Source organism: Patagioenas fasciata, chromosome 1 (genome assembly GCF_037038585.1).
Source record: "Patagioenas fasciata isolate bPatFas1 chromosome 1, bPatFas1.hap1, whole genome shotgun sequence".
NCBI classification, from domain to species: Eukaryota; Metazoa; Chordata; class Aves; order Columbiformes; family Columbidae; genus Patagioenas; species Patagioenas fasciata.
In genome coordinates, this window is record NC_092520.1 from 64,939,898 (window position 1) to 64,958,907 (window position 19,010).

Below are 19,010 nucleotides of genomic sequence, written 5' to 3' on the forward strand. Positions count from 1 at the left end.
ATACTGGAGCTGACTCTAAAAGTCATTCAGTTAATATTTTTTTACTTTCAAACCCACAACCTTCTGGAACAGTGTCCCAGAAGCAGGTGTCAAAACCCACTAATTATCAGCCTGTTAGAGCTTCACTTTTACTGTAGTTATTTTTCTCTATTACAACATCTCAGATTCCCCCAGGCACTTTCTATTCCCTGTCAAAAACTTCTGCTCACCACTTAAAAACAGACAGTCGGGAGTATTGGCCTGAATAAAAATTAGCTTTCTTTTTTTGCCCCCTCTCTCTCGCTCTGGCAATCTTGCTTAGTAGGCCTAAAAAGTAAAAGCCATGGGGGAGTAGGGAGAGAATAAGTATACCACGTATGCGATCTTGAAATCTAGTTCCTTCCAACCCTGGCATGCAACAGCAATTTCCTGAATTTCCAACAGCAGGCACCACTCCACAGAGAAAAGAGACTGGCTCTTTACTTCAATATGAGAGGGAAGGGACGTAAACAGTTCCCCTGGCTTTAGTCAGGGGTGGACTGATTACCACTGACCACTATCTCCTTTCCCCTCCATCATCTCTGAAACACTAATAGTCTAAACCTATTCTGCAGCAACTACCTGGAGCTCCTGTCTCAAAGCTTTAAACACTGTTAGTGGGAACTCTGGTGTTTGCGCTGGTCAAGCAGAGTCACCAAGGGCTGCTGGCTGACAGCGTGGAGTAAAATTAACTACATGGAAAAATCTACAAACACAGAGTAAGACTAATATTTACAGAAATAAGAGTGGTGTTGGTCTAGTCCTACCTTACATTTGTGTCAAGAGATACCTGGAGAACAACATTTGTGCTCTGTTGGCATCTCAACAACTTGACATTTGAATATTATGCAACATCAGCCAAGGTACTAAACATCAAATATCTACACTACAAAATGTGACTACAAATTTCCAAAGAGGAACAGATCAGAGAACACTTGCAGAAACAGCTGACAGGGCCCTTCTGTTTATCTGCTGGGGAATATTTATATAAGTCAGAACTTCACCATTATGTTCATGGAGGAAAAAATGCAACTCCTCCTGATCTCAGGAAGCGAACTAGGTTAGAGTTAATGTCCCAGAGCTGCAGGGAAACATGGTCTGAAGGAAGTCTCCAGGACCAGACTTTGTCTAGGTTGGGGAGAATTTGCATAGATCAAGGCAAGCACCTTACTGACAGTCAATGCAGGGCACAAAACTTAAGGGAGCACAGCTCCTCTGACTTGAGCAGAGCAGGTGAAAGGTTTCTAGGACCTCTACTTCCTCTCTGAGCAGAGGACCCAAGAACCTTAAACAAGAAAAAAATAAAAAGAAAAAAGGTGTACTATCTTACACTGCACCCATATGATCTGCTGAAAGGCAGATTTCAGATATTTGCTGGAGTTTCACAGTTCTGCCACCATTTTTGCATATCTCATGTAAAACAGCTAGCACTTCTACTGGTTTCCTTATAATAACATGGAATAAATATCATGTGCAACTACCCACATGTACAATCCTTTTAATGTAATCAACTACACAGCTTCTGTTAGGGACATCTGAAAAAAAAAATATCAAAAGAAGATAAGCAACTTTAGTCAGTAGATCTGAAAATCTGACCTGTAGAGGATTGACAGGTCTCACAGTGCTAGTATTCCTTGCTTCTCTCTGCTAAATTGCATTAAAAACAGCAGTTCAAAACCAGATTACATATTTCCCCAATATTAAGTTCTCCACGACACCAAATGCTGCCACTTCAGAGATATTCCACAATTCCAAAATGTAAGGGAACACTGAGAGAAGAAACAATGCTTATAATGCAAGCCTCATCTTAATAGCAGGTGCTTCGTGCAGAAGCTTTTGAACACGTATTGTACCGCCACAGTTCTTCCATGACTACAGATAGCATGCAGAGAGCTAAGCTACAGTCTCAGAAACAGTACTCAGTTGGCAGATGACAAGAACAGAAGAGCCAGCCACTGGGCTATGAAGAACTTCCATTTGTTCTGGAAAACTTGGACCAGCTACTCAGATACATGAGTATTCATAAGAGCACAATTTTTGTCAGATGTTTTGTTCACAGAACAAAACACAGTCTTACAAAAAAAATAAGACCAGTTCCCTTAGACCAGTGCATCCCTTCTCTTTTTTAGTGACTATTGGGGATCTGCAACAATGCAATCCCAACCAGTAAATTTAACTTGAACATTGCTGGTTTGGAGGGGATGGATTGTTTTCGTTTGAGACGCACACAACTCTCACATTGTGTCATACCATCAGAGCTCATTCTTCCAAGGTTGTGTTCACGTGTTCCATAGCAGTCACCAGCTTTTCGAACTACAATCTAAAAGCAACTGTAAGATGTCACACCCTGTATCTCTTGCAAAATAGATCTGATTTTCCATTACAAACGGGTGATTGTTCCTGAGCAGGAGGAGGAGGGGGAGAGGGAGGGAGACTAAGAAAGAGAGCTTTTCTGCTATCTACCAGATTTTTCATCTCTTTCTGCCACCCTCCTTCCTACAATTCTAGAATCTGAATGACTGCCAGAAAAAAAAAAAAAAAAGGAAAAAAAAAAAATCAATGAAACTATTTTTCATTGAAATATCAAAACAAAACATCTGAGAAGTTCCATGATACAGTTCAATTACACTGTTAAACCCAAGGAACATTTAACCTCCTTTAAGAACTCACTAAATGCTTTAAAACACACATCTTAGACGAAGATACCAAGAGAAACAGCTTTTAAAACGGCACACTGTAGGACTGAATGGAACAGGAAATGAGGAACAAAGAAAGGAATTTCATAGATTCCAGATGTACTCTAACACCAGCTGGGAAATACCAGCAAGAATCAACCAAAGCCTTGCAAAAGGCGACCACTAACTGTTTTCTTCTACAGTTCTTGAACAAAAGCAAGTAGCTGTAAACAATTTGTAAATAGAAATATTTTTAGAAGAAATTATAAACAGTAGTAAAAATAAACTTCTTCCCCCTTTCTTATTTTTAAGAAGTTTTGAACCCAGTCATCAGTGGATCTGTTTTTGGAGCTGCTTTTTTAAAATATAAAAACTCTGTATAGGCAGCCATAACAGAAGCAACTGTAAATAAACTATTTCAAGTCATCAGTTTTTCAGTACTTGGAATATGAAAGATTAATGAAACTTGAAAGCAAGGAAAAATCAAAAAGGGTAAAGTTGATTTATACTACGTGCCTTCTGTGTAATTGGAATTGAATGGGATTTTAAATCAGTAAGTTGCTAAAAACCAAGATATCAGTCACTCAAAAACTTTGTTCCTACAGCTAAAAATAAAAAAAGTTAACCGCTCTAAGTTAAAAACCCTGGAAAGAAGTCCTTCACAAGTTCAAGTACCCTTCTGCTCCCTGTGTAACCCAGTCTCCAATGTTTTACATTCCTTTCCTGAAACACAAACTCAGGCCTTTCAGTACAAACTTCTTTTAAATGGATTTTGAAATCTCTCTGAGTAACAAGTACAGCGACAAACAGGCAAGTATGCTTTCTCCTAAGGTCACTGTAGGAGATTAAAAGAAAGCTCAAGCATGCATCTTATGGAACACAGACATGCATTAACAGTAAATTCCCCCTCCTCTCATTATTACAGAAACATATGTTCTTCCCAGCTTTAAGGCTTTTCATTAATTTGTTGCAGTTGTCAAAATTGAGATGTTTCATCTAATGTTCATCAACCTACTACCAGCTTATAAAAGTACATCAATATTTATGCAAATTAATTATCATATCAAATGCTACCTGTTCAAATCTACCAGTCACTCCTAAATAAGTGAAACACTCTCCCTCTTATCATCACATCATATTAATCCATTTTAGTTAATGGCAATGCAGTCACACAGTTACACACCCCAGCAGGTAGGGAACAGTAAGACTGAGTTGTTGTGCTGATGAAGGGATCTTCCTTTTGCCCCAGTGCTCCCTGAGAGATAATAACAAGCAAAAGCATGAGTTTCTTAGTCAGGTAGAAAAAAGATGAGACTTCTGAGGTCTGGAATGAAAACTGAAGAGCAAAACTCTTAATCAACCTCAGAAGTCAGGCAAGTCAGACCAGGCTGTAAGTCTTCAATATTTTTGTTCTTTCCTCAACAGACCTCAAAAATACAGGTAAACTTTTTTCCCTTTCAGAAAGAAAAGAGGGAGGGGGGCAGGAAGGGAACAAACTCAAAGCCCTCAAACTTTCAACTGAATCTTTAAAGTGTTTTTACATTTGGCAATGATCTATGAAAAAATCTGAAAAATGAAAACAGGAAAAAAAATCCAGTTCTTTATAATTCTGAAGCTTCACATCTCATTTTGCAAAACTTTCACCCAGAAAGTCTTCTATAGGAGGAAAACAACATGTGAAGTTCCAGGGAAGTTGCTTTCCCTTGGTAGAGGTTAGGATGGGAGAGGAAGGAAGTTAGATTTGTTTTGCTTTTATTCCAAAACAAAGCTTTTAGTTTGATCCTAAATTCAGTCACCAGTCCACTACGCTGAAGAAATCCAACAGGCACTGCTAGAGAACAGACACTTCATAAGGTTTAATAAACATTGCTAAAATCAGAAAATGAGAGAGCTATTCAGAAAGTGCAAGCCTATTATGAGCTTTTCAATTTAATAAAATATAACCTGTTATTAACTTCAAGCATATCTCAAGTTTCTCCTTGATTTAACCACAAAATAGATAAACCTCTAGTACTGTAAGGTTTAAAAACACAACATTAAAATATACTAGTGTGTGTTCTAACCATTAATATATGCCTTAAGTTACTTGCTCCCTAGACACATTAATAGTCCACTGGCACACACATTAATTTTTCTTCTAAATACTTGGCTGAATATTTGTCCATCTGAAATGACAAGCAATAAAACTGTCTGATATTTGCATATTTTATAGTATTTAGCAAAGACTAGAACCATCTGTCTTTATTCTAGGCTTCTTGTTCTCACACATGGAAACTGTAAGATTGATTCTCCAAACACAACATTTTGCACAGGTTTTTCTCACCAGTGAATTGTCACAAAATGAGAGGTATTAAGTACTATTTAAAAATCCCAAGTAGATTTTGCTTCATCCTTCCCCTGACGCGCTCCAAGAAAAAAACTGCTACATGAGCTACTCAAAGAGTTAATCTGACTCTCACAGAAGTTTAACTAATGGCTTCAACAGAATTACTCACAATTTACACCCCTGTAAAGGAGACCAGTCAGTCCTTCACCAGAGACTAAGAAAGGACAGAGAGAATACCTGAAGATCTGTTTGCAGTCTATAGTGTTAACCTGCTCTAAGAATTTTAACCTGAGGTCTACTGTCTAAGGTATTTTACAAGCTTTTTTAAAAATTGTATTTTCTACTCTTGCTGTAGGGAACACCCTTCAGTGTTTGCATGAAGTGATCTTCCTTAAATAGGAGCATCAGTAAAATTAATGGCTTCATATGATAACAGAGTGTTTGACAGCAGATCTGCATAAAATCTTGCTGTGATACAAAGAAGGAGGGGGTCTGTTTAAACCTAAACATGATAATCAATATGAGGTGTCACAGCTTTAGAAAACAAGTGTGTGATGGAGAAGCAGGGCAGTGTATTAATCAATTAGTACCAACTTAAACACCTAAATTTTCATAAGCAGATGAGGCTGCTGAACTGAGGGCAAGATGCAAGTAGTTCTCAGGTGGAAGGTCAGAGATACAGTTATACTAGTTTGTCAGATTATCCTCTGGGGGATCTTGCTGGAGTTTTAACATTTGTTCTTCAGGACAGCTGGCCAAGCCAGTGTATATTGGAGGCTAACAAATACAGCATCAACAAGAAAACGTGCTAAGGAAGCAGAGTGGACTGAAGGAGTCTCATGACACTCTCAATACACAGACATGAAAGCAGGGGATGTACCTGCTGTCCCCTGCATCTGACACACACACTCCCAGTCAAGCTTCTGATACTTGTCCAGAGACATCTCTGACGTTGAGCGCACAGATTCAGCTCACTAAAATGGAAGAAAACTAAACCTGACAAGAAAAATAAATTGCATTCTTTGGGCCTACTTTGAAATTTTTTTTTTTTTTCGTCAGCAGAGGAGCATCAGTCAACAGCAGATTTGTTTGGGGTAAGGGGTGTAAAGAGTGTTTCATAGATGAGAGCAAGATGAGTATGGAAGGGGAAAAGCAAGACCTGCCTTTTCAACAGCAACAAGCTAGTAATTTGGGTTAGCATATCACAATGCCATGTCTTGGAGTGCAACTCCAAGAACAGATTCACAAAGGAACATCTGAAACATGGAGGAGAAACATCATTAGGCAGAACAGAAACACAAGAACACAGGAATAGAGGCTAATATTGGGATCTACCTAGCCCAGTAGTTTCAGAGAGATTTGTTTTCAACCAATAATAAATTTTTAAAATAAATAAATCACCAAAACCCCACCAGTCTGATGAGCAAATCAATGCCATGACAAGTTTTCAAAAGTATTTGCTGGAAAACTGCAAATCTAAGATATCCAGCATTTATAGAACATCCGCATGTAAGAGCATTTGGTACTTTGACCAGCAAATAATCACCTCAGTGAGAAGACAAGAAAACATTTTTAGTTCTCATGAGAGAGATTAGAGTACACTTTTTTCAAATGTACTAATTCCAAAAGAGGAACAAAAAAATGGAAAGTTTGTTTCCTGAAATCAGAGGCTCTGTGCAGATTTGTTTAATGGTTTCACTCCTGTGAATTTACCTCTACATACTCAAAAAGCCAAGTAACATTGGTTTCTACTCTCATTCATATATGAATCGTTATTTTTTACTTAAAAGGAAGTCATGCATAATTTGATGTCAAGCTGGCAGCCCCAAACACAAGCATCTTCCATTTCTTCAAAACTAAGTTCACTGAAGCATTTTCCACTGCCACCTTCATTTCCTTCTCTCACTTGCAGAAACTATGCTGTGGTGTCCACTGTTGTTCCAGCCACGGCTGTTCCTGACAGCCCATGAGCAGTCACAGCATTCCTCCTCTAGAAACAGCACTGGTCCCAGTTCTTTTCCATTCAGCACACTGAGCATGAGTCAGTCAGAACACAACCACCACCAAATTTAGAAGAGATCGAAATATTAAGCTAGTGGTGAAAAACCTGCACAATCTATTCTGCAACCTCCACAGCCTGTCAGACTTAAGCCTTAAATAGCATAGCAGTCCATCAATAACAATGTAAGTTGCCAATTTATTTTACCTACACAACATCAGTTTAAGCTGTACCTGTTAACTTTATAATGTGCAGAAATGAACTTGAGAAGTCTTGAATATATTCAGGGTGAGATGCAAATGACTTGTTTTCCTTTCTATATTTGTTGGTCCACTAACTTTGAAACACTACAAAAAATCATTGTGATCTTTATTACTTAGGAAATATAACACGTTTGTTATAATTTTCTATTTTATATACACAGAGAGAGAGAGAGAGGTACCTGGTAAAAATTCTTTAATTCTAAAAATATCTATTTGACCTTATGTCCCGCTTCAATGAGGATAAATCCTTTTACAGTATTATGTGGTGAGCATATTTAGTCGTACTTACTTCTACAAGTAACCACTTAAGACAAGGAACTAAATCCCAACAGACAACATTAAAAGGAACATCTTCTCAAGGTAAAATGGATTTCCCTGATCAATCTTAGGATTATTAGACTTAACAAAGGCCTTAAGTTTGTCAGAGATGAGATAGTTCCTCCTTAACCTTACAGAAATGCAGAGAGGCATTTCTCAAGCATTTATTCCGTATCAAGTTTAATGGTAGAAGGGCAGTAAATCCTTTCCCTTGGCAATCAACCTGCTTAAACACTAGTATACTGGCACTTGAGCAAATACTCTGCTTGATTTCACCCAAGACTCTCCGTTTCCCAAAGAAAAGGTCAATTGCTTTTGCAATGTCTTAAACTACACAGCTCTGTATGAAATAGTAAAGAAGGCACAGCAAAATAAAGAGTCAGAGAGACAGCACAGTCTACAGACCAGCAATCCTCACCTACTCAACTGGACTGTCACAACACAAATGAGGTTTGAGTTCTCAGAAAATGGTGGGTTTACCCTTTGAACAGGATAAGCTGAGAGTCGAGCATCAGCCCACATCAGATAGTAGTGAACCAACCTTTACCACAAAAATTTCACAGCTTCATGCTTCTGATCACGCTTAGTGCTAAGGAGTGACCATGCTGCCAGAAGTTCCACATCTTAGGGTGTCATTTCAACACCTTTAACCACAAAAGGTCCATGTCTGGCCCTTTCTAGCTTCAGAAGTTTATGCATGTCTTAAACTGCAACAAGTCCTCACAGCGTATGAGTGGACCACTATGATCTCTGAGCTCCACGAAACAATTAGCAAAGGGTCCTCCTCACCATATTGGTTCCCCTGGTAGTCTCTTGATGTGTAGCATCCTCCTGTCTCAATTATTATTGCAAAACTATGGGACAGTTTGACCTCTACAACAAACCCACCTACAGCTAGAAAAATGCAATTTTAGAGCAGAGCCTCATATTCCCCGACACAATAAAACTAGATTTCAAAGACATGGGAAGCTTGCTACTTTACAGTGAAAATTCACCAATGAGCCATTTCTTTAGATTTTTCAAGTATAACTAATTTAACAAAGTAAAATCTGGCAGAAAGTGCTCTGCTATCCAGCATACAGCCTTCCACAACAGAAATGCTGAGTATGAACTTTTATTTTTTCAACTGAAAGTTTAACAGTTGGTGCCATTTAAGGAGAAAAAAAAAAGTAGCAATTAAGTGCAGTATATCTATTAAATATTATTAACAGTACAACACAAGCCATGTTGTTAAGCAGAAGGACACTCTTTGTAGTTTTTCCAGCCAATCATCAGCCATAGAGCCTTATGTTGTTTCCTTTCAGGTTCTGAAACACTGACTCATGGAAATATCAGCACTGCACACTTCCTCAAAGTGGCAATCTTATAGGAAGTGTTTGTTTAGTCTTACATGACACATTGTTTTGTTTATGTATAAGGGATTCCGGTAAAAATAATTCATCAATTAAGGAAAAAAGACAAGAGGACAACAGCTTCAGTTATGGGAAGCCAAAATAAATCAATTTCAAACAAGTACTTGAACATTACATTCATTAGTATATATACTACTTTTTTCTTTTTACTGTGTGTTACTTCCTCACAACAGACATGAGCAGAAGTAGCCAGGCACCAAGTTCTTTCAGTCCAACAAATCACAAAAGAAACCAGAAACTGGATAAGAGGTAGCACAGTAACAATTCCTCCTAACACTGCAACCCAAAATGAGAGTTCATATCGTTGCTCCACAACTTCAGTACCTCAATGCGCCATTCCTTGAAGTGGCACATCGCTGGCAGTGCAAACAAATGAGAGAAACAGAGGTTCCTAAGAAGCTCAAGGGTTCACGTTTTCAGGAGGTAAAACAGATTAGCTCAAGACAAATCCAAACACGACTAGAAACAACACTACTCAGAATGGGGAAGCATTTGGGAGATATGGAATATAATTACCCACCCAGCTAAATAGGGCTGATTCTGTGCAACCCACCAGCCCCAAAAGAACAAGTTACACCAGCAATAGAAAATGCCTTCATTTACCTGCAGCTTATTGTAAATACAGGACAAGACCCAGCCATAGCAATACACAACATTAGGGCACTCAAAAATGTCTAGGCCACAAATGTTTTGCACAGCCTGAAGCCTCTAAACTGCATCAGCCTCTCCATTAAGACAGACACAGCACTCTGGGTGCCCCACCCTGATCTAACAGTGCGTTTGCACCGATTCTTCAAGCATTGGTCGTACATTTCATGAGATGTACACCAACGCGTACTTGTACATCAGCACCCCTGTTTATGCTTTGCCAGAGAAGGAAACATCTTAGCAGATCTAGCACAGAGTATCTGCAAGTCAGAGACCAGTCAGAGTTTGGCCATGAAACAAGCTCCCAAAGAACAGAACTAACCACTTCTTGCACATGATGAATCAAAGCAAATCAAGATGGGAAATTACTTATGCCTTTGTCCTCAAATAACCCATCAAAAAACTCAAAGCCTCCTGTCACTAGAGAATAGAGAAACCTACAGGATACTAGCAAATGGGAACTACTGAAAGACAAATTTACTCTTGTGAGTAGCTGACAAAAGTAGTGTCCCTCTAATGTTCACCATCTTCTTTCAAATCCACTCACAGTTTTTTTTGGAGGGAGTCTACAAACCTCCATACATAATTTCTTCAAGATTGGGATTGCTTTACAAGGCCTGCTAGATTAGAAATACTCCCTTCTGTTGTTCTGACAAATTTCACAAAAGACAGTCAGCTACACAGACATATACACAAAACCCAAAAACTCGTTCCCCTGCCACAAAAGCTGATGAATCTGCCTTTGGATACTTTCTAGCGAGCTGGAGTACAGAGCTGGTTTTTGTGCGTACTTAACAACGCCCTCTGCTGTATTACAGCAGAAGCCGGGGCACAGCCAAGCTCCAGAAAGTGCCTGGCGTTGTTCTTGCAGTTCATTGAGCAAAGACCTTTTGCTCAGAAGGCAGAAATGAAGCACTGGTGTATCACGGATACACACAGTTTTTCCTGCTTACTATCCATGCTAAAAGGCAGCCGGAACCCTTACTGCAATACTGTACATTAATCAAACACTTAGCTCTGATGAGGAATCTGATAACTGAAGTCAGCAGAAGGATTAACTTTAGTCCATGATTTAATGAGAATAATCTCAAGCCTTTTGCTGCTGTTATTATCTTTGATCTCTCCTATCACTCAAAGAAGTTCCCACACTCCAGTGACACCAATTGTTTAGGTACAACAACATCGCTGTTTTCTTCTCAAAAAAACACAAAAACCACCAAAAAGTCATCATCCTATATGTGAGCTGTGCTCTTCCTCCCTTCACTAAAAATCACCAAATAGGAACAACCTGCAATAGCATCCCTTGGTGTCTGAATTTCTCGCTTGTAATAAGACTTTTTTATTTTTCGTCTCCTCTATGAAAAGAGACAGAAAACAAGTCTCCAGCCATATTTCAGAATCTTATTGAATCTGTTTATTGGATGTATAAAAGAACACAAAATCAACATATGATTTTTAGTTTATGTAATAAAATTTTACTTCTTAAAGTCTGCTATCACTAAACTACCTGCTAACAATTAATAAGGAAAACGATCCTAGCAAGAACCTGACAAAATACCGAGGGGTCTCTTCGAAATGCTAATGCGATTATCCAGTAATGAGATTTCCTATGCAAACTCAAGTTTCGATTTTATCTAACGTGATAACTGGTGGTTGCAAATTTGCTTTTACATGCACGGATATGCAAGAGCAGATTTTTTAAGAGCGTTAATAGGAAGCTACAAGCCCAAGTCCTTTAGTATCCACTACTGCGAGTCCATCACTAAACTTTTCCACCTCCCCGCGGGCTCCCCACCACCGTGCGCCATCCCAGCGAGGCAAACCGCTCCCTCTGCATGCGGGTTTGATTCTGTTACGGAAACCAGGGACTTCCCTCCCCGCCGGCACACTCAGAACTCTACCAGGGAGAGTTTAATCTGCACGCTGACATCTGTCGCTTTACTTTCTAATAATGCGGTTTGGAGTTCGATCAACAGCAAGAAAAAGAGCGAATCTCCCGATGCGAGCCGCAGGAAGCAGGAGCCTCAGCGCACCCCGCTCATTGAGTCCAGGGCTGAGACACCGGCTTTGCCCGCCGCCACTTTTTGGCCGGTTTCGCACCAGCTTTGCCAGTGACACGCAGCACTGAGAACCGGGGGCCGCCTTCAAACTTTTAGAGCGTAGCATAGCAACGAAAAAAAAAAAAAAAGAAAGAAAAAAAAATCGCGAAATCTGCCTAATATCCTGCACCGCCCGGACTCCCGCCGGCGCGGCTCGCCAGCCGGACGCACACGGCGCTGCCCGCCTGTCACCGCGGCACCGGCCGCCCGCCCCTCACGGCGCCGCTTCCCACCGGACCCGCTCCGCCAGCCTGAGGCGCCGCAGAGCCCCGCCGGGCCGCGGGCACCGCCCGCCCCGCTCCCCCGGCGGGACGTTGCGCGCAGGGGAGTGCAAAAGGGTGGCCGGCGCCGGCTGCCTCCCGCACCGGCGCTCCCCGCTCCAGCGGGTGTTCCCCGGCCGCGGCCGGCCGCCCTCATCCCGCGCATTCCCCTCACCGATCTTAATCCTGACGCTCTGGAAGACCCGCAGCCCCTCTTCCTCCACCGCCATGGTGGTGGTGCCGCTACCGCGCCTGGCGCTCAGCAGTGCTCGAGCTCCGCCGCCGCGGAGACGGACGAGCCGGAGCCGGAGCCGGAGCCGGAGCCGGAGCCGGAGCCGGGGCCGGGGCCAGGGAGGAGGAGAAGGAGGAGGCAGGCGAGCTGCTCCGCTGCGACGCAAAGGAGGGCGAACGAACGCCTCCGAGCGCGCCGCGACCCGGCTGCCGTGAGCGAGCGAGCAGTCAAGCGGAGCCGAGCACAGCGCCCGCCTCCCGCTTCTCACGCTGGCAGCACCCGCCGCCTCCTCCTCATTGGCCAGCGAAGCAGCTGGCCGTGGCGCCCATTGGGCCGCTGCCTGCCAGGGGAGGGAGGGGGAGCGGGATAGTTGGAGGAGGGCGGAGAGCAGGGGGGGTTGCGGTGCTTTGCCAACAGCTGGATCGCGGCGCGCGCCGGCCGGCCAGCTGCGGCCGCCCCTCAGTCATGGCGGGGCTGTCAGCCCTGTCCCCGTCCCGCCGCTGCCCTGTCCTGTCCCAGTCCCCGCCGCGAGGAGGAGAAGGCGGCTGTTGAGGGGTGGCTCCGTTCCTCCCGGCCGCGGCAGCCCCCCACCCCGCCGGGACTCCCGAGGGGCAGCGAGGGGAGGGGGAAGGCTGACTAACTCCATTGCCCGTCGCCAGCGCCGGCCCGGACCAACCGTCGAGGAGCAGCCGTTGGCCTCGGCCGCGGGGCCTGCGCGTCACGGCCAAAGGGAGGGAGGGATGTTCAAGTCGTCTTCCCCACAGAGCCATAAAGAAAGGGCACCTGCGGTGCCCCCAGGTTGAAAGCCATTCATTAGTGGGGTAAAGAAGCCCGTAGAAAATGAACAAACCCATCTGGGTGTTGGGAGCAGGCCGGTCTGTCTCCTGGCTCCATTTGATCACTGGCAAAGCACGCTCTACCTGATTGCACGGGAAGAGCAGGTAATTCAGATTTCATGATTGCACATTAAACAGGAGGAAACAGGACCTGTGTCAATATTCAGTGACAAACTTGTAAAGTCAGTAACTGAAATACCCCTTTGCTAAAGGTCTGGCAAAAACAGAGCACACAGTCCAATAGAGATGTACAGATTACACTGTTTCAAGAAGTAAAATAATCAAATTACCTTTCATGCAGACAATCACTACCCCACTGAGGAGGCTTAGAACAGGCGCAGAACCGCCTGGGCACATGACAGTCCAGCATATCAGAGAAGCACAACAAACTGCCCTTTCTCAAGCCTGCAGCAAAAAGAAAGGGAAAAAAAATCACACACACCACCCACCATCAAATGCTTTCTCACTCTGGCTATGAATTTCAGAAGTGGGAGGAAGGCAAACAGGCTAAGGACAATGTACACATGTACTAAGAATCTAGTAGTGAAAGAACCAAACTATTAAAACGACAGCAAGGAAACAGAAGGGAAATCCTAAGTCAGTCACATGTGGTATGAAGCCTGTAGGCAAGAAACCGTCCAGGCAAGCTTGAAGAATACGGTTGGGCAGTACATCCTTGCTTGAATCATGGCTGGTACAATGCATAATTAATTCCCTTTATGCAGAGAGAGAGAGATATTGAAATATGTGAGAAAATAAAAACTTGGGAAGGAGTTACAATGGCAGTGGGAGTCAGTTTGCAAGAAAGTTTGGGGTATCTGAGTTTTCCAGCACAGGTATGTGCCTAACTCTGAAGGAAGCTGGCAAGCTCACAGCCAAAAAAGGAAGCAGTGAGTTATCTTAAGGAGCTGCCTGACTTACTGTGTTCGCTTTGTCTGCATAGCCAAGCGACATATGTAATTTGATAAAAATACTCTTATAGCACAAGACTCTGAGGGGATTTTGTAAAGCACAGGCTTCCATTTACCAACATCCATACCGTAATTCCCTCCTCCTCACTGCAATATGCCCAGTGTCCTCTGTAACCTCATTACATTTATCCCTGTTCTACCTACATAATGCTCCCAACTCACTGCAATGCTTCAGCACCTCTGCCCGCTGGTCCTTTGCACCCCTCGTGATAACTTTGGTGCTCCCTGTCCTAGCAAACTTTACCATTTTCTTCACCAGAGCCCTAATTTCACCTGTCACAATACTTCTGACTCCCCTATTTTTGTCTCACCTTACAGGTGGACAAGAGGCAACACAAGCAGCAGCCTGAACAGAAGCCACAGGAGTGCTGATCAGGTACCTCACATTTTAAGAAGGACATTGACTCAGAGTGGCCAATCTGTTGCTGCCCAGATGTTGAATGTGACAAACAGTTTTGAAGTATGCATGTTATATAGGTCGGTTTTAACACTCCATACATGCTCACAGATAAAAAGGAATATACAATGGCTGTTGCTTTTGCTCCTTCGCCACATATGCACACACCTTGAACATATTTGCACAAAATAAATGCAGGCCCATTGAGTCATCTGACTGAGGAAGAATGGCAAACAGCTGTTATACACATGCTATACACGGGCAGAAACAAGGACTTTCAGCTATAAGCAAGTAGATAAAGTGTAGCTATAGGCAAAGGAAAATGGATCCTGTTGTTTCGATCCCTATAAGCTGACCCCAAATGAGGTCACAAATTGAGTTTATAGATCCCTTTAAAAACATCTTCATACACATGGTGATGCAGTAACCAAAGAAACTTCTTCTGTACACTGAGAACTGATAAATCTTTCTGAACAACATCAGGGAGAAACCTGCTGCCATGTTCTAGATATTATCCACATCTCAGATGAAACATCTTGCTTCTCTCTGTTTTCTGTGCTTGCCTTTGGTACATAAAGACTTCAGTTGACCTCATTTCCCTGTCTGAAGTTTTTCTTATCTGCAGAAAGTTGACCCCAAAATAGTAATAAAAAAAAAAAAGTCAATTTATCAATTCTCTTGCCAGCATTTGCTGCTGTAAGAGTCACTCTCAGCAGATGCTCAACAGACTATCCTTCCCAATCTGCAGCTGTGCTCTTTTCAGACAGTCGTGGCACTTCTGTCTCCTTTATGTCCAGGAAGCAAAACATTTACCTATAGCCCAGTTATTATATATTCACAAAACCAGGCCCTACATAATTTCCCCATCCCTTTTTGCACACCCAGTTTTGCAGTCAGAATCCACCATTCTTATATCTAATTTCATTTGACCCAGAGTAAATTCACTCTGTTATCTAAGGTGATGGTTGACCCCCACATCATAACCTCAGGTCCCTGGTGCTCGCAAGGATCTGTGGTGTAATATGTTTGGTGGTTTAAAAAACAAACAAACAAGCAAGCAAGCAAACAAACAAACAACAACAAAAAAGCCACCTGTCATTATTCTCATTTGTATATTATGAAAAACAAGAATCACATAAGCCGTGACACTTTGAAATGGCTCAGCATTAGGAGTGTGTGCTTACCCACAGCTACACTGCCAGGCTGGTTTTCAGCATGGCCTAGCTTTACCAAGAGCATGGATAGGCACAGGAAGGCTGTGGCAAAATTCAACCATAAACCCAGCCTTTCCTTTAAAATGTGGTCAAGTATCACCAGTTTTTGCACTTAAGTTTAAAAGAAACTACCCAGAATCCATGAGCAACAATTGGAACAGACCAATGTTAAAAACAAACAAACAAAGAAACAAACACACAAAAACACAAAAGAAAACACACACACAAAACTAGTAATAATATTTAAAAAAAAAAAAAAAGCTTACAGCAAGGAAAAGAAAAGAAAAAAAAAAAGCAGGCACCTTCTCACCTTCCTTCATTGCGGAATAATTCAAGCTTCCTCGCCCGAGAATCTATGAACTGTTACTTCTGGCTCACTGTGCTGTCCAGTTACTCTTCTGGTTTCCCACCAGCCCTTTTCTGCTCAAGCTCTTTGTCAGTGCTTTCATGTATCAGTGTGCTAGTTTATTTTGTGTTGTCTCTTGTTTTCTTGACATAAGCCTAAAAGCTTTTTGTTTTCTCTGTAATACACATCTATCTCCAAGTCTATGTGCTGTACAGTCCAACAATGTAAATTAAAGCAGTGTTTTAAAACTCACATGAACATGTATTTTTAAAGATGTTAAATGCATTATAAGAAACAGCCAAAGAATGTGTGTCGCTTTTTCAATATCTCCATTCCTGAAATGAAACCTCAGCAGCAGCACATCACATGTGTGTGTATTACAGATAACATGTGCAGGCAATGTGAGATTTGCAGCTGCTAGCAGTCTGATCAAAAAATCTAGGCAAAGTGAAATGCTGCTTCTAAGATGTGGATGAGTCTGTTAATGACAATATCTTTTCCAACTTTTCTTCATCCAAGCCATATGGGTTTACACTATCAGCTCTTTAGAGGATTCTTGGGTCTAAATTAGACTACAAAGAAGGTCATTTTCTGTGACTCATTTGTGCCAAGCAAGGAAATAATTTCCTCTCCTGATCTACATGATCGCTTTCTCTTGGGAGGAAACAGAATATAAGAAGCTTTCTAATCTCCTTTTGTGTTATACAAGAAACTAACAAAATATGAACCTACTGTCCCCTGGGAACTACAAAGCTGCAACCTATATTTATGTGAAGGAACAACATATTTAAGACAAATCTAAGGAAATATCACTATAACATAAAGTAGGACTATGATCTGATGACTGAGCAAGATATTGTGATTGAATTTTAGGAAGACATAGATAATTTCAACTAATAATATCCATACCAGGCCTGAAGGCAGGTACTATCCGTATAAGATAGTAAAATAGTCTTGTCCTTTCTTTCTTTCTTTCTTGCTTGCTTTCTTGCTTTCTTGCTTTCTCTCTTTCTTTCTCTCTGTCTCTCTTTCTCTCTTTTTCTCTCTTTCTCTCTTTCTTTTTCTCTTCCTCTCTATCTTCCTTCCTTCCCTTCTTCCCTTCTCCTGAAGTCCTACAGCCAACCAACTGGTCAGGAAAGGGCTACAGTCTTTCCCCCACTCTCCATGCATAGTGAAGTATGGCAGAAATACAATGAACCTATGTAAGTAGGAAATTAAGAATGAGCCTGTGATTACCCTTGTCTCCAAAGGCTAAGAGTTTGCATATCACAGCTACGGAGGAATGAAGAAACAGTAATGAAATAACTTGTATGGTTAGTCTGGCAGAGAAACGCTTTGGCCATTACACTAAATGAAAGAAGCAAAGGAAGGGAATGATGACGAAGAAGGTTTTAGTTAGCAAAATGTCAGCAACAGTGACAAGAAAGCACAGATTTCACAAAAACACAAAAGAGACAAAGTTTAATTGAAAGAGAAACATAGGAAAGAGTGGACACTACTGAGATGGCTGTAAATGCATGAGAAGGGGGTGTGCATGTACCAGTATATACATGGGATAAAAATGAATCTGTACCTCAGAAGCAGGAAAGCTGGGGATCGCACTGCAGTTACTACGCTTAAAGAAAGCAAAGATCTCCACTGTGACCCCTGAGTACAGGAAGAAAAGCATGTCTACCTGTTGTTCTTACTACTTGCCTTTTCAAAAAATCTCACATTTTTGCTCTTTTTTGCTGAACGTTAGGCCAGAAAGAGGCCAGAAAGGGGAAAAGAAAAATGGCTTTAATTACAGGAAAAAGGGGCCAGTGAGAACTGGTTTTACAATAGCTGAGACAATACAACTAATTGTCAGGTTGTATGTTTTTTTAATTTTTTTTTTTTTTAATAACACTTTGCTCCTTTAATTCTTGTTCATCACTTCTAAAAATCTGTTAAGTCTAGCTTCCTCCTAAAAATATAACTATGTTCAAATCCATGTCATTTTAGCAGCAAGCACAGAACATTCAGGATTCCAATGAAGGTAACCAACATGAAACACCTTCTGGTTAAACTTGTAGAAGCATTGTGTTCTGGGTCATATCTGATTTACTTGAGCTTACAAACTTCGCTTTCCTATTAAGGAACAAATCCCTTTATCCCTCCATAAAAGATTATAATGTAATAAAACTGCATTAAGATCTTACAGAAGAAAAAACAGTGATTATGCACAAGAATGAAATGTGGTTACTGCAGTTTAGTAAGTATGCATCCAGTCTCGTCTCTCCCACATTAGCTGTCAGTGGAACTGCTGTAACTAAGTGCAAACAGTAAATAATCTTGAGAAAAACTAAGCAGCAATGGGACTTTCTACTTATTTTAAAAATACTGGAAACTGCTGTTTACAATAAATGTGGTTATGCAAGCAGGCATATAAATACTGTTATTTCAGAAGTCATTGCATATTGGTAGCCATAATAATCACTTTCATATCTTGTTTGCTTTTATGTCATCAGCTCATCGTCAGTCTTCTCTGTTCTTCATGAGAATTAATTTGACATCACAGGATTCCATCCTCACTCTCCAGCTGCAAGGCAAAGACTCAACCACCTGAGCTCAGCAGCACCAATAGTATTTCTTCTGAGAGGACTGCACGAAGAGCTCTTACCCCATCTTCTCCCTCATATCCACCTCGGGGGATTGTAAGGTCCCCAGAGGGAAGACACTGGGATTATCCTGCCAACATCTACCCCAAAAGACCCATAAAACAAACACTTCTCTGTCTCCCAGATATGTCCCAGTTCTGTGGGATAAGCAAGATCTATCTGACAGATGCCATGAAGTTTACATTGACTTTGGGAAGCTTTGCATAATTCATCCACAACCAGCGCTGTGAGTGACACAGCTCTCCCACATGCAGCTATAAACCTTGATCAGACTTTTCCATGTAGTCATGCGTTTACTATGGGTCAGATCCTGCTGTTTTCCATTTCCTCAGCAATCCCATTGAAGCCAATGCTGGT

At 41.7% G+C, this 19,010-nt stretch overlaps 1 protein-coding gene across 1 annotated transcript in view; it reads right to left on the minus strand.

Annotated features, from left to right (window-relative positions):
* Window positions 1-12,492, minus strand: part of RASA3 (RAS p21 protein activator 3) — a 132,474-nt gene extending 119,982 nt beyond the window's left edge. The window contains exon 1 of the mRNA XM_065829587.2: window positions 12,194-12,492. Within this exon, the coding sequence (XP_065685659.1) occupies window positions 12,194-12,248 (55 nt within the window). The 5' untranslated portion in view covers window positions 12,249-12,492. The remainder of the gene's footprint in view (window positions 1-12,193) is intronic.
* Between the last annotated feature and the right edge of the window lie 6,518 nt (window positions 12,493-19,010).